General features: G+C 57.2%; 1 protein-coding gene across 5 annotated transcripts in view; it reads left to right on the top strand.

Annotated features, from left to right (window-relative positions):
• Positions 1-25,281, top strand: part of WFS1 (wolframin ER transmembrane glycoprotein) — a 30,183-nt gene extending 4,902 nt beyond the window's left edge. For 4 of the 5 annotated variants that reach the window (XM_004770528.3, XM_004770529.3, XM_004770531.2 and 1 more), the window contains 7 exons: positions 2,289-2,521; positions 11,155-11,237; positions 11,806-11,950; positions 13,776-13,946; positions 15,431-15,511; positions 18,049-18,194; positions 22,797-25,281. In XM_004770528.3, the coding sequence (XP_004770585.1) occupies positions 2,290-2,521; positions 11,155-11,237; positions 11,806-11,950; positions 13,776-13,946; positions 15,431-15,511; positions 18,049-18,194; positions 22,797-24,605 (2,667 nt within the window). In that variant the 5' untranslated portion in view covers position 2,289 and the 3' untranslated portion in view covers positions 24,606-25,281. Of the gene's footprint in view, positions 1-2,285; positions 2,522-11,154; positions 11,238-11,805; positions 11,951-13,775; positions 13,947-15,430; positions 15,512-18,048; positions 18,195-22,796 lie in introns of all 5 variants that reach the window. The other variant, XM_004770530.3, reaches the window with a different exon arrangement.
• Positions 25,282-25,805: the final 524 nt, after the last annotated feature.

The following is a 25,805-nucleotide window of genomic DNA, read 5'->3' as shown; positions in this document are numbered from 1 at the left end:
CTGCTGTTCTGAGGAGATGGCTCTTGATTCTAGGGGCAGCGGGCCATGGGAGGTGGCTTGGTAGGACGTGGCCCTATGTGGTCTGAAGAACTGACGTGTTGGCTATCTTGGGTCAGGGGGTGGGGTGGGTGTCCTGTATGACTTGGTTCCGTGTGGCTTGTCACCACGGGTTTCCCCGGCCCATTCCTGGCTACGTGCTCGCTCTGGTCTACACGTGCAGCTGAATGGCGAGTTTCATAGAAGCTGCCTCTTGGTTGGGTTCCCTGAAGCCTGCACTTTGGAAACGGCACCGAGCAGTGCGTTGATTTCCAAGCAGATTCATGTGGCTCGGCTGTGTTCTTGTCTTGCCCTTGGGGGATGTTTTAAAATAAGGATTCAGTGTTTCAGACGGAGGAATGTCCAGATTGAAATCTATGGGGTTGTTTGGCGGACACAGATCCCATCTTCAGGATCCACTGTGGCTGGGGACAGGGCAGACCTGGTTGTGCAGCCCCTGGAAACAGGCATGTGGCTCCTGGGGCCACTGCAGCTCTTCTTGTGACAGTCATCTCCAGAAACATCCAGGGGGCCCCTACTGTGGCAGGCCTGCTGCTTGGCACTGGGCGTTTGGGGATGCCTGGCCCCCGTGTGCAGCCTGTCCTCTCATCTGGTCCTCATGGGGCCCTCTTGTGAGCTGACTTGTCCCATTTACAGTGGAGGAAGCAGAGAGGGGTATGGCCCTGTGGCTCAGGACCACAGAGCGGGGGGGCCTGGGGCTAGATCTCCACATGAGCAGCCTCTCCCTGCTCTGCGCTCGCTTTCCTCATCTCAGTGAAAAGGACGGACGTGGCCTTGAGTCTGGGGAGGGTCATGGCATCTTTTTGGAGTCTAAGGAAAAGCCACCCGGTCCCCTATCCAGTGCACAAGTCGTCCCGACAGTTTCAGGGGTCTGTGTCTCCTGAAGCCCATCCAGGGCCCCCAGGTTGGGGATCCTGGGGCTGGGGCTTTCAGCTCCATTGCGTCAGTGGTGGTTTCTGCCATTTTGCTAATCAGCACATGAGGTCCCTTTTACTGACTGACTGAGCCCTTTCCCTGTCATAAGAGGGCTGTAGAAGCACCAATCTCTCTAGTCTGTTCCAGTCCATTCTCTGTTCTTGGGCACCTCACTCTGCCTTTTAGTGCGTATTCATGTCTGGTGGCATCCAAGTCTGGTGGGTCTTGTCCTGTCTTTCAGGCCTCGCATGGAGGGCTTTGCCGTTGGGCTCATCTGCCTAAATCCTGGCTTCATGGGTTGTTTGCCTCCCCCATTCCTGGCTCCCCACCCCTTTCCTCCTCCCCTGCATCCAATCCTCCGTTCACTTACCTGCTAACATTTAACTCTTACTCTGTGGTTGGTTCCTTCTGGGAACTCTGAGAGGTCATCCTTCCCTGCCTCTCTCCTGGCTTGTGGTGAAGGCGATGACCCCTGGTGGCCTTTGGTTTGCAGCCGCACCTCCTGTTCCATGCTCTGTCTTCACATGACATTCTTCTCTCTATGTCTCTGTGTTCCCCTCCTCTTCTCAGGATACTGCTCATTGGATGGGGGCCCATCCTAATCCAGGATGATCTCATTTCAAGATCCTTAATTACATCTGCAAGTAGGGTCACCTTCACGGATTGGAGGGGGGACATATAAGGTGGAGTCCACGCTTCAGCTCCCTGAGCCAGGCACTGTGCTCAGTGCTCCATGCGGATTATCTCACTGGACCCTCACAACTTTGCACCATCCCTGCTGCTCAGGCAAGGACACTGAGGTCACAGGGCTTGTGCCTGCTGAGGCAGGGGACTTCGGGCCTGAAGACGTAGGGCCCAAGCTCATGACTGCGATGGGGCCCGTTGAGCCAGAGGCCTTGAATGGATTTCTTCCCTCAGTTTCCTCATCTATGAAATGGGCACAGTCTTGGGGCTGCTGTGAGGTTGAGTGAGATCTCATACAGAGCATGAAGTGGCCCTCACCCCATTTCTTTTCTTTACTTTTTTTTTTTTTTTTTTTTTTTAAGATTTTGTTTATTTACTTGGCAGAGAGAGACAGTGAGAGAGGAATACAAGCACACAAGCATGGGGAGTGGGAGAAGAAGAAGTAGGCTTCCCACCCTGGGATCATGACCTGAGCCAGAGGCAGACACTTCTCGACTGAGCCACCCAGGCGCTACTCCCCCCAACCTACCCTCGTTCTCTTTTCTGTTCCCTTTCTGCCCAACACTCGAGGCCAGAGCAGGCTGGGCCTGGCCGCCCTTGTGTGTCTGACCCTTGGTTTTTCTTGCCAGCAGGATGGACCCTGGTGCGCCCCCTGCCAGCCCTTCTGGCCCACAGCCTCCTCCGTCGCTGCAGCCCCAGGCCCGCTCGAGGCTCAATGCTACTGCCTCGTTGGAGCAGGACAAGAGTGAGGCGCCCCGAGCTCCTGGACCCCAGGTTGGCCCTGGACCAGACGTGGGAGACACAGCTGCCCCAGCTATGGCTCGGGCCCCGAGTGCTCGGAGCCGAGAAAGAGCAGACCGAACAGGTAAGGGGCTGGGGCTGGAAGCCAGGTGGGCAGCAAGTCCCGGGCCCAGGTGCCCTGCCTGGTTCCTCCTCCTGTGGGCTGGGTCCCTTGGGCTCCCACCTGTGCAGTGAGCTTTGCTCTTGATGCATGGACTTGGGTGGTAGCAGAAGTCACGTTTCCCTATTTTATTTACGATCTGATGGCTCCAGCACTGATTTGTGCACTCTCCAGGCTGGTTCCACACCAGGCACTGTGGAGTAAGAGGAGTGAGAGGAAGACTTTCTCCCCCTACCCCAGCCCTGGTCCCGCACGGTTCTTGGGGGAGTCCATTTGGTCTCCGGGCTATCATGGCCACTCCTCAGGGCCATTTGGCCAGGGAGCTCTACTTGGTCTGGGGACTCACGTGGCCACTCCCCTCAGGAGCCAGCTGCCACCCTGGAATGCACCTAGGCCTGGGTCCCCAGTGCCCTCGGGATCATCTTCCATCCCCAAGCTGGACTGCTAAGGGCTGCCCTGCTCCCTGGCACTCTGGGGCCTCTTCAGGTTTCTGCTCCCTGAGGCCTTCCCCAGAGGTACCTCCCAGGGGCAGAAGTGAGCTGGTGTGAGGACCAGAGTGGGACAGGACAGTTGATCATGGGACCGACTGCCTCGCTGACCCTCAGGCAGGGGTGCTAGGGCTTGGTCCATCCTCCATCCACCTCCTGCCCACTGAGCATGGCCCTGAGTGGCCATGGGTGTCACAGGTGAATCCAGTCTGGAGCGGAAAAGTGAGGGCTCAGGGTGATAATGGTTATGGGTCTGGCCTGTGATGGAGATACGCCAGGAGGAAGCTGCATGCAGGACTGGTCTCTGAGTTGGAGCACTGGCCTGGTCTGAGTGTCTTCAAGCTCCCGGGACTCCTGTGGGTGGAAGGAGCCCCAAGCCTCTGGCTCTGATGTTTGTGGGAAATGTCACTGGTACTGGCAGTGTTCTTTGTGGTACTTTACCCAAGGCTTTCCAGTATGCTGGATGTCTTACTCTCAATGGAACCATCCCCGCAGTGTAGACTGTTCCCTCTGATGACAGATAGGATTGTGCAGTCCCACCCTGAGCACCAGGTCCCCATCTCCCAGCACACCAGCACTGGTCCACATTCTCTGGGCCTGCCCCCATGCTTCCCCACCTCCCTTTGCCCCACCCAGAATGTGCCTTCCTCCTCTCTCCCTCCCCCTGCTGAAATCCTACCCATCCTGAGGGCCCCACTGCCTCCTAAACTTCCTGACCTTGACCCACAGCAGGAAACACTGTGCCATCCTCACCTGACTTGGGTGCCTATGCACCTGCGTGTATACACACACATGCAGGCACGCATGCACACACACACACACACACACACACACAGTGGGAACAGAGATTTCCCGAACACTGTTCTTCCTTACTGTGTGAGAGGAGTCTGATCCGTTCGGTGCCTTTTCTGTAAAAGCAATGCTGCTTGTGGTCAGTTAAATGGATTTTGTGATTCACTGTGTTGAAACCGACAACTTATAAAATGCTTTCTGCAGGTGACTCCAGCGCCAGTTCTCCAGGAATGTTTCTCAGCTGGGACTCCCTGGAGCGTGTGTCTGTCCCCGTGGATTGTTATGATTGTCAGGGCCCTGAGTGGCCCAGGGAGAGCCAGAGACAGGTCCGTCTTGGCCCAGGCCCTTGAGCCATGTGCCTCTGAGGGTGTCAGGAGGCCACACTGAGCCCATTTCTGCAACTGTAAAGCAGGCACAATCATACCGGCCCCATGGGGTCACATGGGGATCACACCAGTGCCAGGACCATGTGCCTCGAGGAGACGTTCCTCAGGCCCTGGCGTGTATGGGAGTGTGCATGCTTAGCACGGGCCCCTTCGTCCCCTGCAGGCACCCAGCATTGGGGCCCCGAGATAGCGGGTACTTTGTGCTTCATGTCACCAAGCAGCCTGGCCCTCTGGTTCCTTCACAGAGATCCTCTTCAACCCTCCTAGAAGGGGCACCCGCTGTTTTATGACCCCCACCCACCAAGAACCTCTTTGGTGACTGGTCTTCATATTAGCTCGGGGCCATGTGTGTCTGGCTTCTGTGTGCGTGCCCCAGATTCCTTCTCTCCCCCAAGGGAGGCTCATGCCGCACATTAGTTGTGTGCACGTGTGTGTCGTGTGTGTGTTGGGGGGTGCTTTCTTGACCGCCTCCCCTGCCTCGGGCAGGATGCTGGGCCTTCTCTCCCTTAGTCCCAGGCTGCTGAGAGGAGGCTTCATTCCGCCAGGTGGTCTGGACGAGTTCAGGAAGGCGAGCCCCCACTGCCACCTGATCACCCCCCCCCTTCATTTCTCCAGCTCACCCAGGCTTTGTCGTGTTTTCCTTCCCCCAGAGAGGCTTCTGCGTAAGATGCCCACCCCCGGCTTAGCTGTGCCACCTGTGCAAAAGCCCCCAGCTCGCGATGGGCACCTGCTGTGCACATCTGTGTGTACCATATGGCTGGCCCTGTCTTCAGGACTTTCCCTGGACCACATCTGATCCCCTCACAGTGACCTGGGGGGTGGGGGTGCTCTGCTGTTGCCCCACTTAGAGGTGAGGAAACTGAGGCACAGACTTGCTCAAATGCCCAGCTGCTGAGTGATGGGCCCACAGGTGACCTGAGGCCCCTTGGTTAACACCAGACCCGCCCAGCAGAGATGGAGCTGTGATGGAAGCCGACTTGAGTCTCCCCTATGCATTTCACATTGGGCCAGTGCCTGATTCATTCCAGAAACTCACCCGCTCCTTGGGCACTTTTGATCTTTGCATCTCCTTGAAAGATCGCCATGTTCTCTGCTTTGTTTCCAAGGCCTCTGGGCAGACGAGGGGTCCTGACCCTGGATTCCCAGCTACAGATGCCTCACTGCTGCAGGGCACAGAAACCAGGGCTGGAAACACACTTGGTTTCAATCTGAGCACGCAAACTGTCCTTGGAGGGCAGCATCAAGCCCGCAAGTTTCGGGTGGGAGTCAGGAAACAGCCGAGGGCTTTGTTTGCCTGCCGCCCGACAAAAGACGGAGAGAAGCAGGCCCTGGCAGTATTGCCATCTTGGGGTCCCAGACCCACATCCAGGCTGTGCTGCTCTGGGGGTCCATCGCCGGTCACAGGCAGACACAGCCTGCCCTGCTGGCCCTGCAGAACCCAGAGCACATCTGCCCAGGGAGGGGCTTCGTGGGCCTGTGTTGGATCCCTCACCTGCACATCTGCAAAGGTGTAGCGAGCCCATTAGGTACCCACAGGTCGCAACAAGCATGAGTGTGGAAGGAACGCTTTCTGTGCCAGGCCCCACTTTAGGTTATATCTGGATTAGCGTGCTTGCTTCTCCAACATATTGGAACACCAGCTGGTGACCATGAGGTCGAGATTTGAACACACTCAGGGACTCTCTGCTTACCTGGGGGGCGGGGGGGGGGGAGCTGCAGGTGGTGTGCCCAGTGCTTGGGGCTATCTCTCCAGGGAGCCCAGTGCAGAACTGAAGCAGAGACAGCTGGGCTGGAAACCCTCGGCTCATCAGCTGGCCCTTAGGGTAGTCTCTGGTGAGGCTCAGCCCTGCCCCCCAGGAGCCCTGGGCCTGGGAGAGCCAGAAGCAAACAACCGTCCTGGAGGGCAGGTTCTGTGCTGGGGACAGCTGATGTTATGGAGACCTGGGGAGCACGAGGCACCCTTTCTGCTGACCTCGGTGGGTGAGGGCAGATGACTAGCAGGACTGCCAGCACTGTGAGGCCTCCCAGCTGCAGGGCCACAGCCTACCTCTGGGAGGGATCCCAGGTGAATACATGAAGAAGTACCTGCACAGTGTGGGGCCGTGCTGGACTGCGGGCTCCAAGACTGATGGCCCCCTGGGAAGGAGTCAGAGTACAGGGTTAGGAGGTCAGCCAGGCAGGCCCTCGAGGGTCACGATAAGGAGAAGGGTGTTTGGGGGAGCGTTGGAGGGCCTAAATGAGAGGAAGACATGCTCTGTGTCACATTAAAGAGGAGGCAACCCCAGCTGCCAACCAGAGTGGTGGCCGAGAGGCAGGTGGAGATGAGGGTAGAGGAAGCAAGGCTGGCCCCCAGATCTCTGGCTGGAGCCACGGGAGAGTGTGGGGGTTCAGAGCTGGACCGTCAGAACTGATGCCAATGTGGGAGTGTGAGCAGGCACAGAGCGTTGAAGCCCTGCTGTCCTGGGGACAAGTCACAGCGATAAACAGCTCGGGTTCTTGTTCTCTGGTCAAGGTGTCAGCCATTGACAATCCAGAGACTTTTCCACACAGGTTATTTTGTCCTGACCCCAGTACAAGCGCAAGTCCATGTGGTAGCCATGCCTATGCGGTCACCTCATCACTATAGGACGCCCTGTCGTGAGCTGCAGGGTGGCAGGGTCAGGTGGTTTCCTGAGACCTTTGGAAAGTTGGCTGTGTGCCCTCATCAGTTACCTTTAACCATGGACTTGTGTTCCAAGCCTCAGGCATCACTTCTTTCAGGAAGCACCACCCCCCCGATCAGGACTGATGACTTCCAACACCTCCACAGCCCGCACTGATAAAATGTGACTATGCTCGCCCTGCCCGTGGATGGGCTTTGAGGGCAGCGGTCCTGCCTCCTTCAGCTTGCTGCCCTTAGCACGTGGGCAGTGCTCAGGAAACAACCCTGTCCTGGGCTGTCAGGAGAGTGGACTCCTGGCTGGATCCCCCAGCTAAGCTTGACCAGCCCTTGGCAGGGGTCGTTCACCCTGTTTGTTCATGAGTACGAGAATCAGCATCCCAAAGGCTAATGAGACAGCTCCTTGGTACAAGGTGACCCCCACCCCCTGTGTGTGGAACACCCAGATGGTGAAGGACAACCCGGCCATCCCGTGTGTGGGACAGCCTCTTGGTGCAAGGCGCCTACAAGGACAGACGATGAACCCTTGGCTGCTTTTCACCCTGCCCTTCCCTGCAGCTGCCAGTGGCGGGCATCCTGGGAGGACCAGGGAGGACAGGCGGGAGTGAGGAAGGAGCTGGCGGTGGCCGCGGGAGGACAGGAGCATTGCACCATCCTCCTCCTGCAGGTGTCAGGTGGCCCTCCCCTTCTCAGAGCTTCTGGCAAGCTCTCAACAATTCAAAACTCCACTTCAGCAGCGGATCCGGCCAGCAGCCACTGGGAGCAAGGGTGCTGGCTTCTGTCCTGCTCCCGCCATGTCTGGGAGAGCTTCGTGCGCACGCTTCCTGCTCACGGCCCAGGGTCCTGATGCAGTCCAGAGTGGGTGTGAGGCTTGCTCACCCACCTTCCCCCTTTCTGCAGAGCGGCCGCCAGGGTTGAGGGCTTGAACTTGCTGTGCAGTCATCGTGCGGAACATGTCCTTATGTCCCCGTATTGGGATTTGCAGAGACAGGAGTGCCATGGACCCTGCCCCCCCTCCTTCCCTTGGCGGCCCCCTTCCTCACCCTTCCATCCTGCACCGCTTACCCAGCCGCAGGGTCCAGTGCAGTGCTGGCAGCTGGACTTGTTTGGGTCAGACCCACCCCCTGGACAGAGTGTCCCTGTGAAGCCCGGTGGGAGCTGTGAAATACCACATCCCAATTGTAAAGGAAAATGGCAAAGGACCCTGCCAGGGAGAGGGGACAGCTCCAGAGAAGATCAAGGGTCACATACCAAGTCAGCAGGGCACATGCACGGCTTTCTAATGTGGGGAATCTGTGGAGAAAACAACGGAAAGATGGGGAAGGGCATGGATGTGGTTCTCCCGTGGGCTCTGGCAGAGGCGTGCAGACCTGCCCAAGGCCAGCATCTCTGGTTATTGCTGCTTGGTGACAGGAAGCCTTTCAAAAATGAGTTAGAGTCGGGACCCCTCCAGTTGTGAATGACACAGAGACACAATATAAATTGACATAAGCCAAAAAAAAACAGGTTGAGAGGAATTTCTTAGTTCCAGGATCTGTAGAGTATACAGCATGCTGGTTTCAGGACTGGATCCAGGGGCTCAGATGCTGTGATCAGCAACCCCAGCTCTGCTTTCCCTCATCTCACTTGGGTTCTCTCACTGGGCGGCCCTCCAGGCCTCCCCACTGGCGTCCGTCAGCTGAGACCTAGTGGCAGGAGGGTGCTGGTTTCCCAGAAGTTCAATGCAAACCCCAGTGGCCTGGCCTGGGTCTGTGTCCAACCCTGAAACCCAAGTACCATGGTCAGGGAGACGGGGGCACACCCCGCCCCCCACCATGCAGTGTGGGTGAGGGACAATGGCACCAGACCTTGATGACCAATGTAGGGAACGGTGGGTACCCAGACAGGACATCAAAGTGCTGGGACCAGAAAAAACCAGGAATGCAGGTTGCATGTGCAAGGAATAGTGTGTTTCATGGTCCTTGGTCCACACTGCCTCAGCCAGTTCTGGGGGGTTATGACACTGGCCAGTCAGCCCTTGGCCTATGGGAAGGCTCCTGCTTACATGGAAAAAGCAAGAGCCCTCTGACTGGTCTGCAGCATGGGCCCAACATTTGAGTAGTTGTAGAAATATTTCTACCAGTGCCAAGTGGGACCTGGAATCACAAAGGAGGTGTGGCATATGTTTCAAGGAGGTTCTGTCTACTGGGGAGACTTCTTGAAATGCCAGGCTATGGATAACTTCCATGAAGAATTAATCATGGCCAGCATCTTCAGCCAACAGATGTATGCTTGAATCCTTGAAGCAGGAGCCTTCCCATAGGCCAAGGGCTGACTGGCCAGTGTCAGAACACAGAAAGAACATGGGCTTGCGAGTTCAGTTACTCAAGAAAAGTTTTGGAATTGTGGGAGGTACCTGGTGGGCCCTGCAGTGGGAGGTGCAGTGTCAGTGAACGGCAAAGGCCCTGGGGTCAGCCAAGAGGAGGGAAGTGGGGAGGAAAAAGAAACCCACATTTTGGGAGTGCCAACTCTGGCCCAGTCATGTAACACAAAGTGTCTTGTTCTTCATAACCGTCCTGTTGGTTGGATATTAAAGACGGTTGAAAATGACCCTGGCTAGGTCACATGGCACTTTGAGGCTAACGGCAGAGTCACACACAGGCTGGATTTCCCTCCGTGTGCACACTCCAACTCCCCGGGAACCCATGGAAGGGACTGTCTTGCAGTCTGCAGGCTTTGTGCTCTCGTGTTTGAGGACAGAGTGTGCATCCAGGGACTAGAGGGGGTGTGACGGGGGCCAGAAGGGAACAGTGGCCTTGGCTCAGGAAGCACCAAGGTCCTGGGCACGAGGGAAGGGTGTGCATGCTGAGGCCACACTGGGCAGGGGCCCCAAGGACCTTGGCAAGGAAGCCCAGTCTGATCTCAGGGAGAAGTGACCTAGTGTCTTCCAGCCATCCCACAAGAGGGCTGCAGTGTGTACCTGAGCTGTGAGGTCTTAAGAAGAAGTCTCCTTCCTCTGAGCTGACCCTGGTCCCCCGTGCTTCTCCATCTTTGCGCCTGAAGGCTGCGCTGGCCCAAGACATGGCCCGGCCTCCTCCAAGAGTCCTGTGTCCTGTGGACTCGAGTGCCCAGAATGCAGGGCCTGGTGGCACTGGTGGCTGCAGAGCCAGCTCCAAGCCTGGAAGAGCTGGTTCTGGGAAAGGCCTGGATGAACCCATCAGGAAGGCTGGTCCTTGGGTGATGTCACAGGAGACCATTTTTGTTTCCAGAGACTTCTAGAGAGTGAGAGGCTGTCAGTTCCTACTAGACACCTACAGTGGAGTCAGTAGCGGTACATCCCACGAGTTGCCTGGAGGTGTCTAGGACCTGCCAAGGTCAGGTGTGGGGCAGGACGGAGGCCCCCGCATATTTGTTGTATAAGGCAAAGACAGACACTGGTAAAAAATAAATAAATAAATAACTTAAATTTTTTATCGTTAGGCTTCCTATTGCTGGTAAGGTTGTAAAGTTGGTGTATTTCCATGATACTTTTTTAACTTGATAACTTTTTAGAAAGTAGTCTATAGTATGAGCTGTATGATGTTTGGGCCCTTGGGCCTAGTAACACACCTGAAGGACTGCCTGGGAGAATGACCCGAAAAGAAAATATATCCACAGAGTGGTTTTGTGGCCCTGTTTTGTAAAATCAGTGAGTGTTGGGAATAATGCAAAGGCCCAGCAGAGTGGGGGAGGCCCAGCAGCCTGAGCATGTACCTCCCACGGGTTTCTGAACTGTGGGAATGGTGCCTTTCACTGGAGAGTAACGTGGGAAGTTAATCATGATTCACTGTCATAAATATAACCTATATGCGTGTGTGTGTGCATTCCGATCGTGGCATGCAGAACTCATGTGCGTATAGATGGCAGTCTTGGAAAACATGGATTTGGTTTGTCTATTGGGGCACAGGTGTTTATTTAGGTCAGGGGCTTTTCATGCCGGAGTCCTAGGATCTTTCTAGAGCCCAACTCAAGCAGGTCTGAGTTCGGAGGTGAGGGTGGGACTGGCGTCTATGCTCCCTCATCCTCGTCCTTCCTGCTGCTCTGAGCTGCTCCCTTCTGTAGCAGTTTTGCTGTCCATGTTCTGGGGCTGTCTGCATCACTGGAAGGCAGCGTGCTAGCATATCTGTCTGCGTCTGACCTGGATTTTGACAAGCTGCCCTGGGTCCGAGCCCATTATTGTAGTCTCCTCCACTCCCAGACAGACAACAGGGACCAGCCTCGTGACATTCTGTGTGCTTTTCTCCTGTGTGAAAGGGCCCGTGAGGGGAGATGTGGAAGTGTCCTTTGAAGAAGTCCTGGAGAAGGCCAAAGCAGGGGATCCCAAGGCACAGACGGAGGTGAGGACCATGTGTCAGTGGGAAGCTCAGCCCACTGGCCCTGCACAGTGGCCCTGGGGGAAGCCGGTACTGTGTGAATGGGGAGCAGGGATGCCGGGCCCCTGTTTGCTGTGTTCCCATGTTCTCTGTGTCACTTGCCTTCCACCACCTCTGCAGATCCCATGTTCTCGCCCATGTTCAGCTCACTCCCCATCTTGGCCCCCCTCCTCTGGGATGCCTTCCCTCCTTCCTGTCTGCCCTCAGTGCCCCTGCCCCCCCACCCCATCTTCTCATCTGTGAAGGGGGGCCCACACGCTCAACACAGTTTTCTGAGGATCAAGGGCCCCGAGGGTCCCACAGGCCCTGCTGTGCTGAGGGCAGATGCCCCAGGGGCCCCAGTCCCACCCCCTGTCTTCCTGGCCTGGGCGAGCCGGGTTGGGGAGGCAGGCTGGCCAGGAGGACAGAGCAGGAGAGGGTCGGGAAGCCCCAGTTTGCCTGGCTCTGGGGAGCAGATCAGGATGCAGAGCAGGAGCCCTGATGCAGCACACGGGGTGCCGCGGAATGTGGCTTGACTGGGTTCTTGCTGCAGGTGGGGAAACACTACCTGCAGCTCGCCGGTGACGCAGATGAGGAGCTGAACAACTGCACCGCTGTGGGCTGGCTGATCCTCGCCGCGAAGCAGGGCCGGCGCGAGGCTGTCAAGCTTCTTCGTCGGTGCCTGGCAGACAGGAAAGGTGGGTCCACAGGAGGCTTGGGCAGGTGGGTCTGAGGGAGGCTTGGGGCAGGCACAGCCCCTGAGGGACATGCACTGCTTGCTAAATCGGCAGGTGTAAATTTCTGTTCCACTGTGGTTTTGTTCCGAAGACATTGTTTCCAGAATATGACATGGGATGTTCAGCTGGTAAAGCCACTGTCATCCTCTTCGGTCTGTGTTGGTCTGTCGGTAGATCCCTTCTGGGTTCTAATCCAGATCAAGGAGTGCATCGTAGAGCCTATGGACAGTCAGCTTCAACAGGGTACAGTAGGACAATGTGACAGTAGCGCAAGGTCAGGATGGAACTTCTGGGGCTGACTTTGCATCCAGTCTGGGCTGAACGGCTGGGGGACCATAGGCCAGTGAAGACCTGCCCAGGTGCGATAGCTGCCAGGAAGCGAACGGGTGTGGGGACCAGTGAGACATAGCCTGGCCACACGCGGTCACTTACTCCATTATCCTGCGGCCATGGAGCAGTGTGCTTCTGGAAGTTTCAGACCTCAGAGAAAAATGGAAGCCTGTAGCGTGTGTTATAAAGTATTTTTTTAATGATTTTCTCCAGATGGTGGAAGTGTTTTATGGATATTATATAAAACTTGGAATGTATAGAAAACAAAGATACAAATTACCTATAACCTTGAAACCCAGAGAAATGCTCTATAGTTTCAAGTGTTTTTTTTTTTTTCTGGTTTTGTATCAGAATGTTTTTAAGAGTTATGTATTATATAGAATCTTCTTTTTTTTTGGAAATGGGACTGATGCCATTGGAAACACAGAATTGAGGCTTTCTGTCCGCCAGGATTTCTCACCAGTCCACCCTGGGAGGTGCACTGACACGCCGGCGGGGGCGTGTCAGTGCACCCACACCCAGCAGTTCCCACAGGCCAGGAGGGAGCCTGGTCAGGACCAGGCCTGAGGACGTGTGCTGCAGAGGGCCATGGGGGGCCCTGTGTGCCCTGTACCGCCCCCACCCCTTTTTCACACCGAGTGCTTCCTGATCTTGAGAGAAATGTGTGCTCAGGTGGAAAATTTGGAAGATGTTTAGAAGGAAGAAAAAAATTCTGTCCCCCCTCCATCTCATGTCTTACTGCCCTTGGTTGGCGGGGCGGGGCGGGGGGTGGGGTGGGTGGGTGCTAATGACCCTGACAGTGGAGTTGAAGGGAGAAAGATGGCCGTAGGCCAGCCTGTGAAACCTGTGCCCATCTCTCTCCATGGAGAGTCTCCATCTCCCTGGGAAAGGGCCGGTGGTGCAGGAACTGGATTTCCCAGCTGCCTCAGGAGGGGCAGCACCCAGGCTGATAACTGTGGTTACCAGTCTCTGACTCCCATGGTTCCCTGTCGCTCTGCCTATCTCTGACTTCCCGGCCTGGGGCTGGCCAGGACGCCCCTGTGCCTTGGCTTCCCATCTATAAATGAGGGAGAGCCGTTCCTATTCCTGAGGGTGCTGGTGAGGAGGAAATTGGACAGGGAAGTGGGCCAGGAGCACAAGAAGGTCTAGCACATGCCTGCCTGGGGGGTCGCTGGGAGAGGCCTACCAGGAGCATGGCAAGGGCCCCGGCATGTGCTCGCCCACAGGCTCACCCCGGGGCGGGTCCACTGAAGAACCAGGCTGAGCTCCGATCTGGAGTGTGGGTCCTAGCAGGGTTTTTGGCGAGATGTCATTTTGGGGCAGATGTCTCTTCCTGCCCTGGTGACCCGAGGAGTCCCCTCCCAGGCCCCTGCAGGCGGAGCTGGTCAGCACTCGGAGCATCGCCAGTGGCACCCAGGCAGGCGGGACGAAACCAGCAATGCCTCTTGTCTCGTAGGCATCACTTCTGAGAACGAGCAGGAGGTGAAGCAGCTCTCCTCCGAGACGGACCTGGAGCGGGCCGTGCGCAAGGCGGCCCTGGTCATGTACTGGAAGCTCAACCCCAAGAAGAAGAAGCAGGTGGCTGTGTCAGAGCTGCTGGAGAATGTCGGTCAGGTCAATGAGCACGGTACGAGAGCCTTTTGGGCCCCGGGCCTTCCCCAGGGAGCTCGTGGGCTTCTCTGGGGGAGTTCTGCAGGGCTTCCCTTTGGCAGCCCTGCAGAGACTCCAGGAGATCCCAGGGATCTTTTTGTGTGTCTAGGCCCAGGGAGGGTCCCTCCTGGGGTGTAATCCTGTTCTTGAGGTCTCCTTCCCAAACCCTGCCCGAGCTCTGGTGCAGTCCGCTGGCAGAGCCACAGGTCTTGTCATTTTCAGGGTGTCCTGCTCCTCCTGAAGGGACAGAGCCAGGGGAGAGTAACACAGATGCGGCAGGGACCTGGGTCCCTGAGTCCCCGAGTTTCCAGGAGCACTGAGCTGACTGTGGCTCAGCCAACCTCCCTGAGGCAGGCCTCATCACCGGCCTCTGCAGCCCTCCCTCAGCCTTCTGAGCCACAGCCAGCCCGAAGGACAGATGGGGCAGAAGAATGGGCGTCCCCAACTGGGTGCAGCCTCTCTATCGCCCTGGGGCCAACCTGACCTTTCCTCCCCATTACTGGAGGAGCACCTGCTTCCCTCTGTTCAGGTGTGATTTCTGCCCAGGACTGCACCCAGCCCTCTCAGGTCCACCAGGGCTGGGGCCCTCCGCCCACACAGTAGAGCAGCAGAGAAGGCTGTGGGGTGAACAATGTGCCCTTCTCCTGTAGTTTCCCGGTAGGACCCCTGCTGACTAGAGCCTCCAGGCACTAGCCTGCTGTCTGGGCCAGGGCTGGGCCAGGGCTGGGAAGACTATGTGCTGGGGTCAGTGGAGGTGTCCATGAGGCCTGGGTCGTGGAGGGCAGCACCCCGGAGAGCCATGCTTGAAGTGGTGAGCTCAGGGCTGCCCCTGGGGAGCCCCAGAGCCCCCGCAGTGACACAGAGCAGCCCCCACTTGCTGTCCCCCAAAACCAGGCCACTTCCATGGCCCTCAGTCTCTCTGGGTCACAGCGCCTCTTCCCTCGTGTTGCCTCACTCCTGCCTGACCTGACCCCGCAAAGGCACGTTTGCTGGAAGACTTGAATGCTCGATGGATTGGGGGTGTAGCAGGGGGTAGATGTTGACAAAAGGGCAGAATATTTTAGTCCAGGCTCAGCACTCAGCTGTGAACAGACTCGTTGTGGAGCCCCTTCCAGTACCAGGGCTGGGGAGATAGGGAAGGCCTGGCCTCCGGAGAGCTCAGTCTTTCCCAGAGGAAAATCCTGCCAAGCACAATGCCAGAAGAGATGCCTGGGGATAAGTTGTGCTGATCAGAAACTGATGTATCTGTTGCCCTGGCTGCGTTGGTAGAGGGGACAGCTGTACCCAGCGGGGGCCGAGAGGTGGCTGTTGCTGTCCCCATCAGAGGCTGCGTGGAGGCCGCAGGCCCTGTGGTCCCCAGAGTTGAGGGATGCCACATGAGCACATGTACCAGTTTCTAGAATGCTACAGAGCATGCTGAAACAGCCTGCTTTGATTCTTTCTCTGCTCTGTCCTCTACAGATGGAGGGGCACAGCCAGGCCCGGTCCCCAAGTCCCTACAGAAGCAGAGGCGGGTGCTGGAGCGCTTGGTTAGCAGTGAATGTGAGTATGGTCTCCCATCCTGCACCCGTGACCCCCTTTGACCAAGCCATTATGCCCAGCACCCTGGGTACCATGTCTACTCCTGGCTGTAAAGTCCGGGCATGGGGCTGTCTGTGTTCTGGGCAGTGGGATCTGGAGCCTGCCCAGTAGGAGCTCACGGTATGAGGGAAAACAGACATAGGACAGGACAGTAGGACAGTCCTCACAGGACAGAGAGACGGGGGTGGTGTGGGACTGCATCCACATGCCTGAGCAGGTCAGCAAGTGTGAGGAGGCAGTCAGCCCCTGAAGGGCAAGGGGAGGGAACTGCACCCAAAGGCCCAGTGAGGGGGCACCCAACAGGGAGTGTGGGGACTCCCAGAGCATAGGCTGTGGAAGGTGAGGAATGCAGAGTCGGGATGCACGCAGAACTGGGTGCCTTTGGGGCATCCAATTAGGAGAGGTCCTCAATCCATGTGTAGCTGCCCAGCTGCGTGGACAGACTCTTGGTTTTGGTCACCAAGGAGGCAGCAAGAGGGACCTAGGGTCTGCTCCATGCTGACAGGTGGCCCGGCTCCTCCCCTAACTCTGCCACCCTCCTCATGACCTCAGGCAGGCCTGGTTTTCCTCTCTGAGCCTCAGTTTCCCCTTGTGGACAGTGAGGGGAAGATTAGAGGGGCACACATCCCTTCCCACCAGGCTGGTGAGCAGTCAGTCCGTAAAGTGTCGTTGGAGCTCTGGTGATGCCATGAATCCTGAGTCTGGCTTTCCCAGGGCCTCGGGCACGTCGGGGGCACAGATTTACTTTCTTGCTCTGTTCAGGGGATGTAAAGCGGGGTTGGACACTGACATGGAGAGACACCTGTGGCTGGTGGGCGCCAGAGGAATCCAAGGTTCTAGATGGGTTTTAAGTACAGAGGTGCTAGGGGTCTGACTGTGTTTGGGTTGAGAGACGCCTCTGGACAGAAGTCGAGGAGGGCTGGTGCCTCCTGAGGAGGCTCAGCAACGCCTTCTCTGCCCTAGTCCCCTTAGGGTTAACCACTCAGAACGTCCCTGTGCACATGGTAACTGCTAGAAAGTCCTAGAGTCCGGGGGAAGACTGCATACTCTGGGCTCAGAGGGATGGGTCTGAGGCCTCTGGAGGTGAGAGCTGGACAGAGATGTGGCCTTTCCAGGCCTCCGTGATGGGTGTGAATGGTGCCATCCAGGGGTCCCTGCCTGGCTGTCAGCCAGCCGGGCCAGCCTCCCCTAGGGTGCGGGCTCCCGGACCCTCCCCACTGGGACATTCAAAAAGCCTGTAAACATGGGCTTATTCCTCTCACCTCAGGAAAAAAGGTATGAGACCCTCTCTGGACCCCTCACTCCCGTAGCAGCCACCCTGTTTCTTTGTTCCCCTTGCTAACAAAGCTGGAGGGGGGCATCTGCAGTCACCATCTTGGCTCCCCTCCCCACCCCCTCGTCATCCCACCAGAATGGCTCTGTCCAAGGCACCGGTGACCCATCCTCAGACACTGCTGTGTCCACACTGCAGGCCTTGGTGGCCAGTCTCATGGTCTCAGGCCACCAAATGCACAGCCTGGCCCAGGCCACTGGGCCCTGTCTTCACCGGCTCTCTCATATCAGCTCAAGCCACACGTATCCACCTGCCACTGCCATCTGTGCAGGACCTGCCCCAGACTACCCCATCTCATGGTGGCCTGTGGTCCGGGTGCAGCCCTGGATGCCTTCCAACCCCCCATGTTAGCACACAGCCCCTTACCTGCATCCCACCCTCTCCCGGGGTGCTCGCCTCATTCCTGACACGGTTCCCTCTGCTCTTGCTGCTGCTTATTGATTTCTTCTGACGATCGGCTTTGGTTCCAGTTTCCCTAGTGCCCCCAGTGCCCAGAACACAGCCTCTGCACAGGCGGCCCCAGCAATGCGTGGTGAGTGATGGCCCCGCAGCTGGCAGCCCGCTTATGATGTGATTGCTGTGTTAATTCGCTCACCGTATCTCCCCAGCTGCCCTCTGCCTGGAGGACAGTTTTGACATGGAAATGACCGTGGCGAGCAGCCGGCCTCGTCTGGCCTTGTTGAGCATGACCTCACTAGCCCAGGAGCCCAGCCTGGGGCACACACTGGGTTCATGCACAGATCCCAGGCGTTGCCAGTGCTAGGGCCAGGTCTCTGGCACGTGGTCGGCCCTCAGTGGCTGCATACTGAGTGGAGGGGTCGGTAAGTGGTGGGGCTGTAGGGCGGCCGTCAGCAAGGCTGTGAGAAGCCAGGGCTGAAGGACGGGGCAGGAAGGTGGCTGCCAGTCCTGCTCAGGCAGACCCTGGGCTTGAGTGCTGAGGAGAGGGAAGTTCAGGGGAGGGACAGCATGTCACCAAGGAGAAGAGGTGGGATGAAGGCCGTCCCACCTCTTTTCCCTGCGGCTATCTTTGCCCACTGGTCTGTCCTGGACAGAGAGCCGCTTCCTCCCGAGCCTGCTTGGCCTCCCTCTCCACTGGGCCCCAGCCACCTTCGCTGCCTGGCGTGGCTACGTGGGGTGACCTTGTGCCCCTCTCTGTTTGGCCCAGCTAAGAGCTACATAGCGCTGGACGACTTTGTGGAGATCACCAAGAAGTATGCCAAAGGCGTCATTCCTGCCAACCTGTTCCTGCAGGACGATGATGACGATGAGCTGGCGGGCAAGAGCCCCGAGGACCTGCCCCTGCGCCTGAAGGTGAGTGCGCTGGAGGGCTCTGACCACTAGGGCCCCCACCTGCCCTTCCACATGCCGTGGTGCTCTCCGGAGGGGTATATGGGAGGCCCCAGTGTGACATGGGAGCCTTTGGGACTGCACAGCTTGTCGGGAGAGGCGCACTCTGTACGGATGGTCCCTGTGGTCATTTGCTCACCACACCTCCCCAGACTTCCCTCCCTCTGCCTGGAGAACAGGATGTGTTCTCCCAAATGGGGCCTTTTGTGGGCATTCAGGCTCCAAACCCAAGGGCACTGTCGAGGGCGGGCATACTCAGGAGTGACGGGTGAGCCTTCCTGGGCAAAGTGCTCCGGGTGGCAGGGTGCCACACGCTGGAGTCTGACTTTCACTTAGACTTTGTCATTTTGAAAAATGATCCATTTACAGCACAGAATGGAGGTTGGTTTCTCAAAGATGCCTTCCCCCAAAAGCAAAGTGCTAATGTTGGGAGACCGCGAGGATCCTGCCAGGGTAGCTGTTCACCTAGATCTGCGGGGGCGAGGAAGGCACGGCAAGCTGTAGGAAGGGAGGCAGCCTGGTCCCGCCTGCGGCCAGCAAGCAGCAGTAGCAGTGAGGAATGAGGGCACACAAACAAGTCTGGAAAGCCAGGGATGGTGGGTCATGGCCCTGCTGTGACAGCACTCACTCTCGGTTCCATGGTTGAGACTTACAGTGCAGGTGGTCACCGTGGGCCATGCCACGCTCTCACGGGTTCCCCACATCAGCTCTCCCACCTTGCAGAGTGCACCCTGATTTCCTCAAGCGTGGCTGCCTGACCCAGGCAGGTCTGTCTACACGAGGGGCCCCGAGCAGATAAATCATCATGAGGCCCATGGCGTTAGTCGTCTAAGAGGCCCTTGTTCTGAGCTGAACGTGTATGAGCAGGAGCGTGTGTGGACCACCATCAGTGATACAGACGGGCAGGGGATGGCCCGGCCACCAGCGGGCAGGAGTGGCAGGGACAGGAAGTGTGCCAAAGTCCCCCCAGTGGAGGCAGCTCGGTATAGCCCTTCCTGGGAGCCTGGCTGTGGAGGCTCAGATCAGGCACCCTCCAGGTAGGGAGGCTGACACAGAAATGGTGCATGGAGATGCCACAACCCAGGGTGGCAGGCATGGAGGCCTCACTCAGGACCCAGGGTTGAGGGATCCCCCGAGGACAGGGGCTACGTCCAGGATGAAGTTCTCAGCCACAGGCTGAGAGGACCCAGGAGCTTGACCAAGGGAGCTCACAACTTTATTGCAGGTCCTCTCGGACAGGCCTGGGCTAAGTGTGTTCACAGACGGATGCTGTTAGTTTCCCTAGAAATGCGAGAGAAGGAGGGTGGAGTGCTTGCCATGGTTCTTGGCCAAGAGGAGGCCAACGAGGGTCAAAGGTGAAGGGGTGAGTCTGGGGAACTGCAGGCAGGTTGTGTGGTGGGGCTTGGTTGCTAACAGTGCCTGCTTTCAAGGCAGCCTGGTTGGGATGGTGAATTATGTCACCCTTCTTACAGGTGACAAGCTCAGTGCTGTCAAAACTTCTGAGAGTCCTTTTTGGGAAAGAGATTTAAAGTATTCTAACAAGAAGTACACGGGGCTCTATTTTCTTTTAGTTTCTGAAGTTGTCAGAGTACTTTGATGCCTTTTCAGTTTGTCTTGTTAAAAGGCTTTTGTGAAAAAGAGATGATGACTCCTGGCAGGCGTCTCTAAAACCCAAGGCTGCTTCAGCTTTTCGGAGCAGGAGGGAGGGCACACGCTCTGTCTTCCTGCCCCCGTGAAGTACTAGGTGCCTCTGAGCGGCCGGGACTCCCACGGGCACCTCCAGACTCCAAGCCCCGCGCTGCTGCAGACTTTTGTGGCAGATGAAGCCCTCAGGAGAGTCAATTTAGTAATATTTAAAAATCCACAGTTTCACTCTGAATCATCAGGAAGGCTGCCATGTGCACACTGTCACTTGGGTCTGAGCCGAGTCAGGTTGAGATGCTGCAACTGCCTGGTTACAGATGCTGTCCTATCATAGAAGTGATCCCTTGCTTGTTTTTTTAAAAATTTCTTTCCTGCTCAGGGAATAGCTTGTTTCAATTTGTTGGGTTTGTTCTACAGAAAAGATTTTCCGTTTCCCAGTTGGGTGGGCCCCAGGAGTAGGGCTTGGGTGGAAGCAACCAGGGGCTGAGTTGGGGCCCTGAAAGGAAGGGACTCCCTGGCCCTAGTAGCCCAGGGACTTCAGTGTGCAGGCAGAGGCCAGACACCATTGGACACTGTATTCGAGAAGCTTCGTTGTGTTTATTTTTATTCAATTAATTAACATATACTGTATTATTAGTTTCAGAGATGAAGTTCAGTCCTTCATCAGTCTTATGTAACACCCAGTGCTCATCACTTCACCTGTCCTCCTTAATGCCCGTCCCCTAGGTACCCCAGCCCTCCCTCCAGCAACCTTGTTTCCTAGAGTTAAAAGTCTCCTATGGTTTGTCTCCCTCTCTGATTTCCTCTTATTTTTTTTCCCTCCTTTCCCCTATGCTCTTTTTTTTTTTTTGTCTGTTTTGTTTGTTTTGTTTGTTAAATTCCATCTATGAGTAAAATCCTGTGATAATGATCTTTCTCTGATTCACCTACTTTGCTTAGCATAATATCCTCTAGTTCCATCCAGATTTCTTTTTCTTTTTCTTTTTTTTTTTTTTGAGAAGCTTCATTGTCTTTTCAAGTTCCTCTCTGCCCCTCTCTGTGGCCTCACAGTCTCAAAGAAGAGGTGTGAATGGTTCAGGAGGTGAAGGGAGAATAGAATCCTTGGTTTTCAGGCACAGGCTGCTTGTATAGAGGAGGGCGGAAAGCTAAACAGCCCCAGGGGACACCTGTGGTCTGTCCTGCCACTGGCTGGGGCTGCCTCATCGAGGATTAGCTGCACACAGGCGGGTTCTGGCTCTGTGTCTGTGTCAGAGGGGCTCTCCTGGGGGAAGCCTGGAGGAGTCTGCTCACAGCTGCTCCCACTCCAGAGCAGGAGCACATACCGACACTTGCTAGGGCCCATCCAGGTCCCGTGGGAGGGTGGTCCTGCGCTCAGGGCAGGTCACTGGCACCCCTGAGCTGGGAGGTCAATCATTCACTTCCTTTCTTGTTCTAGAACAAGGGTAAGTGGGCTGTCACAAATGTGTAAGAGGGAACGCAGCTCTTCACACATGTACGTGTGTGTTTATATGTATAGACAGTGTGCACATACATGTTCCCTAATATCCCAACTCGCATGTGAGCCAGGCGCCCTCACATCTGTGGAAGGTGCACTATCCTGTTGCTTCCAGGTCCTCCTGAGCTGACAGCCAAGGCTCTTGAACAAAGACAGCTGCATCCAGGTGTGATCACTCAGTTGTGCTCCCCCAGGGTCCACCTTGTTGGCCGGGTTCATGCTCTAGCCAGGCAGACGAGGCAGAGGCTGTGCTGCCGACCTCACTGGGCGGCGGTGGGCATCCCCCCCACCTCCGAGGGTCTCTGGGCAGCAGGCAGGCTTCCCTACCCCCACAAGTGGGTATCTCGTGAGGTCAGGGGTCCACGCGTTTGCCCCTCCAGACACGCCCGGACACATGGCCTCCCCCACGCCATACCATCTGAGCGCCAGCACCTCCAGCCCCTCTCTCATTTCCCTGTGCCCTGGCCCGGTGGACACCTTGGGGAGTTGTGCATAGGTGTGGAGTCCAGCCCCAGGGGGCAGAATCAGCCCCCTGCCTCCTCCCTTGGCTGCCCCCTTACTCACCAACCTTATGTCCCTCATTTGTCCTTTGCTGTGTGAAGTCTGGGGGTCAGCCTGCCCTTCACACTGGGTGCAGACTGCAGGAGCGACCGTGGTGAGGGGGGGTGTCCATTCTGAGCAGCACAGGTGTGTGGAGTGGGTGGTAGCAGGCAGCTGCTTTTTGGGGTCCCCTGCCACGAGCGAGCACGTCTCCTTGGCCCCTTACAGGTGAATCATCTCCATTTCGTTATGACAGGACAGGCAGTCCCAGTTCATGTTTGCACAGAGCTCTCATTCTGGGCTCCCTGTATCTGCTGCTGCTCCTGGGACTGTTCAGAGAGCCCTTCATGGGTTTGAAAGTATCAGTTTCTCTACCTTTAGAGGATGGGAGTGGGGGGGAGCAAGGCTCAGCCAGGCAGCCTCTGCCGCGGGGGTGGCCAGGTCACAAGCCCCACCCCCACACTGGCAGCCAGGGCTCCGGTCTCCATCAGCGAGGCTGGATGGGAAGGGCACAGGGGAACCAGGTGCTTTCCTCTAGGTACCTGAGGTCTGGAAGGGGACACTAGTTTGCAGGAGTCTAGAAACTCTGGCAGAAGTTTGGGACGGGAGGGGAGCCAGGGGCTGGACTCCAGGGGCCCAGAGGAGAGGAGCCAGGACCTGCAGGACTGGGTGGGATCGAGGGAAGGTCTGTCCGGACCACAGAGCCTGGGGAAGATGTGACCGTGTGCAGAGGGTGTTGACATAGGAAGGATCCGCTGGGACAAAGGATCCAGGGTGAGCTGTTTGCTTCAAGCATTGCTCAGGTGGCTGGCAGGGTATTGAGGACGGCATTGGGGCTCCTGTGCTGACTTCCTTCCAATGTCCATCTTTGCGTCCACCCCCACCAGGTGGTCAAATACCCCTTGCACGCCGTCATAGAGATCAAAGAGTACCTGATCGACATGGCGTCCCGGGCAGGCGTGCACTGGCTGTCGACCATCGTCCCCACCCACCACATCAACGCCCTCATCTTCTTCTTCATCATTAGCAACCTGACCATCGACTTCTTCGCCCTCTTTATTCCCCTGGTCGTCTTCTACCTGTCCTTCATCTCCATGGTGATCTGTACACTCAAGGTGTTCCAGGACAGCCGGGCCTGGGAGAGCTTCCGCACCCTCACGGGCCTGCTCCTGCGCTTCGAGCCCAACCTGGACGTGGAGCAGGCGGAGGTAAACTTCGGCTGGAACCACCTGGAGCCGTACCTCCACTTCCTGCTGTCCGTCGCCTTCGTCATCTTCTCCTTCCCCCTTGCCAGCAAGGACTACATTCCCTGCTCAGAGCTGGCCGTTGTGTCCGTCTTCTTCACGGCCACCAGCTACATGAGCCTGAGCACCTCCGCTGAGCCCTATACCAGGAGGGCCCTGGTGACCGAGGTGGCCGCTGGCCTGCTCTCCCTGCTGCCCACGCTACCCTTCAACCTGCACCCCCTGAAGCTACTGGGCCAGACCTTCCTCACCGTGCCCCTCGGCCCCCTCATCGTCCTGAACGTCAGCCTCCCCTGCCTGCTCTATGTCTACTTGCTGTACCTCTTCTTCCGCATGGCACAGCTGAGGAACTTCAAGGGCACCTACTGCTACCTGGTGCCCTATCTGGTCTGCTTCATGTGGTGCGAGCTGAGCGTGGTCATCCTGCTCGAGTCCACCGGCCTGGGGCTGATCCGTGCCTCCATAGGCTACTGCCTCTTCCTGTTCGCTCTCCCGATCCTGGTGGCCGGCCTGGTGCTGGTGGGTGTGGTGCAGTTCGCCCGCTGGTTCCTGGCCCTGGAGCTCACCAAGATCGCTGTCGCTGTGCTGGTGTGTAGCGTGCCCCTGCTGGTCCGCTGGTGGACCAAGGCCAACTTCTCGGTGCTGGGGATGGTCAAGTCCCTGACGCGCAGCTCCATCGTCAAGCTCATCCTGGTGTGGCTCACGGCTATTGTGCTCTTCTGCTGGTTCTATGTGTACCGCTCGGAGGGCATGAAGGTATACAACTCCACGCTGACCTGGCCGCAGTACAGCTTCCTGTGTGGGCCCCGGGCCTGGAAGGAGACCAACATGGCCCGCACGCAGATTCTGTGCAGCCACCTGGAGGGCCACCGGGTCACATGGACGGGCCGCTTCAAGTACGTGCGTGTCACGGAGATCGACAACAGCGCCGAGGCAGCCATCAACATGCTGCCATTCTTCGTGGGTGACTGGCTGCGCTGCCTCTACGGCGATGCCTACCCGGCCTGCAGCCCCAGCAGTGGCCCTACAGCTGAGGAGGAGCTCTGCCGCCTCAAGCGCCTGGCCAAGCACCCCTGTCATATCAAGAAGTTCGACCGCTACAAGTTCGAGATCACAGTGGGCATGCCGTTCAGCAGCACCAACGGCTCCCGCGGCCCGGAGGAGGAGGATGTGACCAAGGACATCGTGCTGCGGGCCAGCGGCGAGTTCAAGGACGTGCTGCTCGGCCTGCGCCAGGGCAGCCTCATTGAGTTCAGCACTGTCCTCGAGGGCCGCCTGGGTAGCAAGTGGCCTGTCTTCGAGCTCAAGGCCATCAGCTGCCTCAACTGCATGGCCCAGCTGTCACCGGCGCAGCGGCACGTGAAGATCGAGCGCGACTGGCGCAGCACCGTGCATGGCGCAGTCAAGTTCGCCTTCGACTTCTTCTTCTTCCCGTTCCTGTCGGCGGTGTGAGGGCGTGCCACCCCGCCCCCCCAAATGAAGAGCTGTCCATGCATGTCCCTGTCAGGACCTGACCCTTGCGTGGCCCCCCTAGCCTGACGGCACGACACCGACGCTGAGTGTGTGTGTGTGCGCAGATGGCATGCTTGGAGACCGCATCACGTGCCTCTGCTCACACCCCCGGCGTCGTGGGAGAGTGCATGCCCGGGGTCCGGCCATGGTCCCAGCCCCAAAGAGCACTTTACAGGTGAGCTGCTCTCCGCACCCCCTTCCAAGTTCCCTGGCCTTGTTCCCATTTGTGTTGGGTTTGTTTTTTAAAGAACCGCATGTGCCGTTGTATGAAGTCCGTGAAGCATTTCTCATTGGGTCACAGCTAAGCCTTGACCACTGTCAGCCAATCCGGGGCCAATGCAGGTCCAAGAGCCTGCACGTGAGGCTGTGGGAGGTGGCGGCTCTGGGCAGAGCATGTTCATGCGGAGCTCTGGGCCCCACGGCTGCCTGGCAGCTCTCTTGTTGGTGCGTGTGGGTGAGTGGATGAGGGTCTTGAGGCATCAACCAGCACTAGGAAATGAGAAGAAACTAGAGAGTTCCTTCCTGGCCCTTGGAAAAGCTTGGCCTATGTTCAGTACTGGGAAGCTGAAAGTGAAGGTCCTCACAGAGCCAAAATAAAAACATTTCTTGAAGTCTACTGTTTCTCTCTTTTCTTTACTAAAGAAAAACTTTTGTCTACACCGGCACCAAACTCACTAAAGTGAGTTACAAAGAGCAGAACTGACATTCTCAATAGCTGACACCTACCCCCCATCGCCCACTCCCATCAGGGTGGAGACCCTGGTGCCCCTTCCTGCCCTCCCCTCCTCCATGGACAGCCACTGTTGCCCATGGCTGTCCAGCTGTGCAGCAGGTCTTATGGGGGAGCCCATGTGGTCCAGTGACCGTGAGACTCAGGTCACCGATCGGATGGCACACACGTGGTTCCCCATGGTTTGGAGCAATCACTCCACGGGCAAGAAGTCTGGAGCCATCTTCTGGGTCCAGGGATGTATGATGACAATGCCACAGAAATACAACTGGAGTTTGAGCCACATGGGTGTGCTAGAGCAGCTTGGGTCCCTCTGTGAACATAGTGCCCCTTGGATAGTGACCTGAGTCTGAGTCCCTCCGGGGTGACATTGACGCCAAAGCCACCAGCCCGCCCCTCCCTAGTGGGCG

The sequence above is a fragment of the Mustela putorius genome, unplaced genomic scaffold (assembly GCF_011764305.1).
Source record: "Mustela putorius furo isolate JIRA1106 unplaced genomic scaffold, ASM1176430v1.1 tig00000083_pilon_pilon_pilon, whole genome shotgun sequence".
Taxonomy (NCBI): domain Eukaryota; kingdom Metazoa; phylum Chordata; class Mammalia; order Carnivora; family Mustelidae; genus Mustela; species Mustela putorius.
This window is presented reverse-complemented; position numbering and strand designations above follow the sequence as displayed.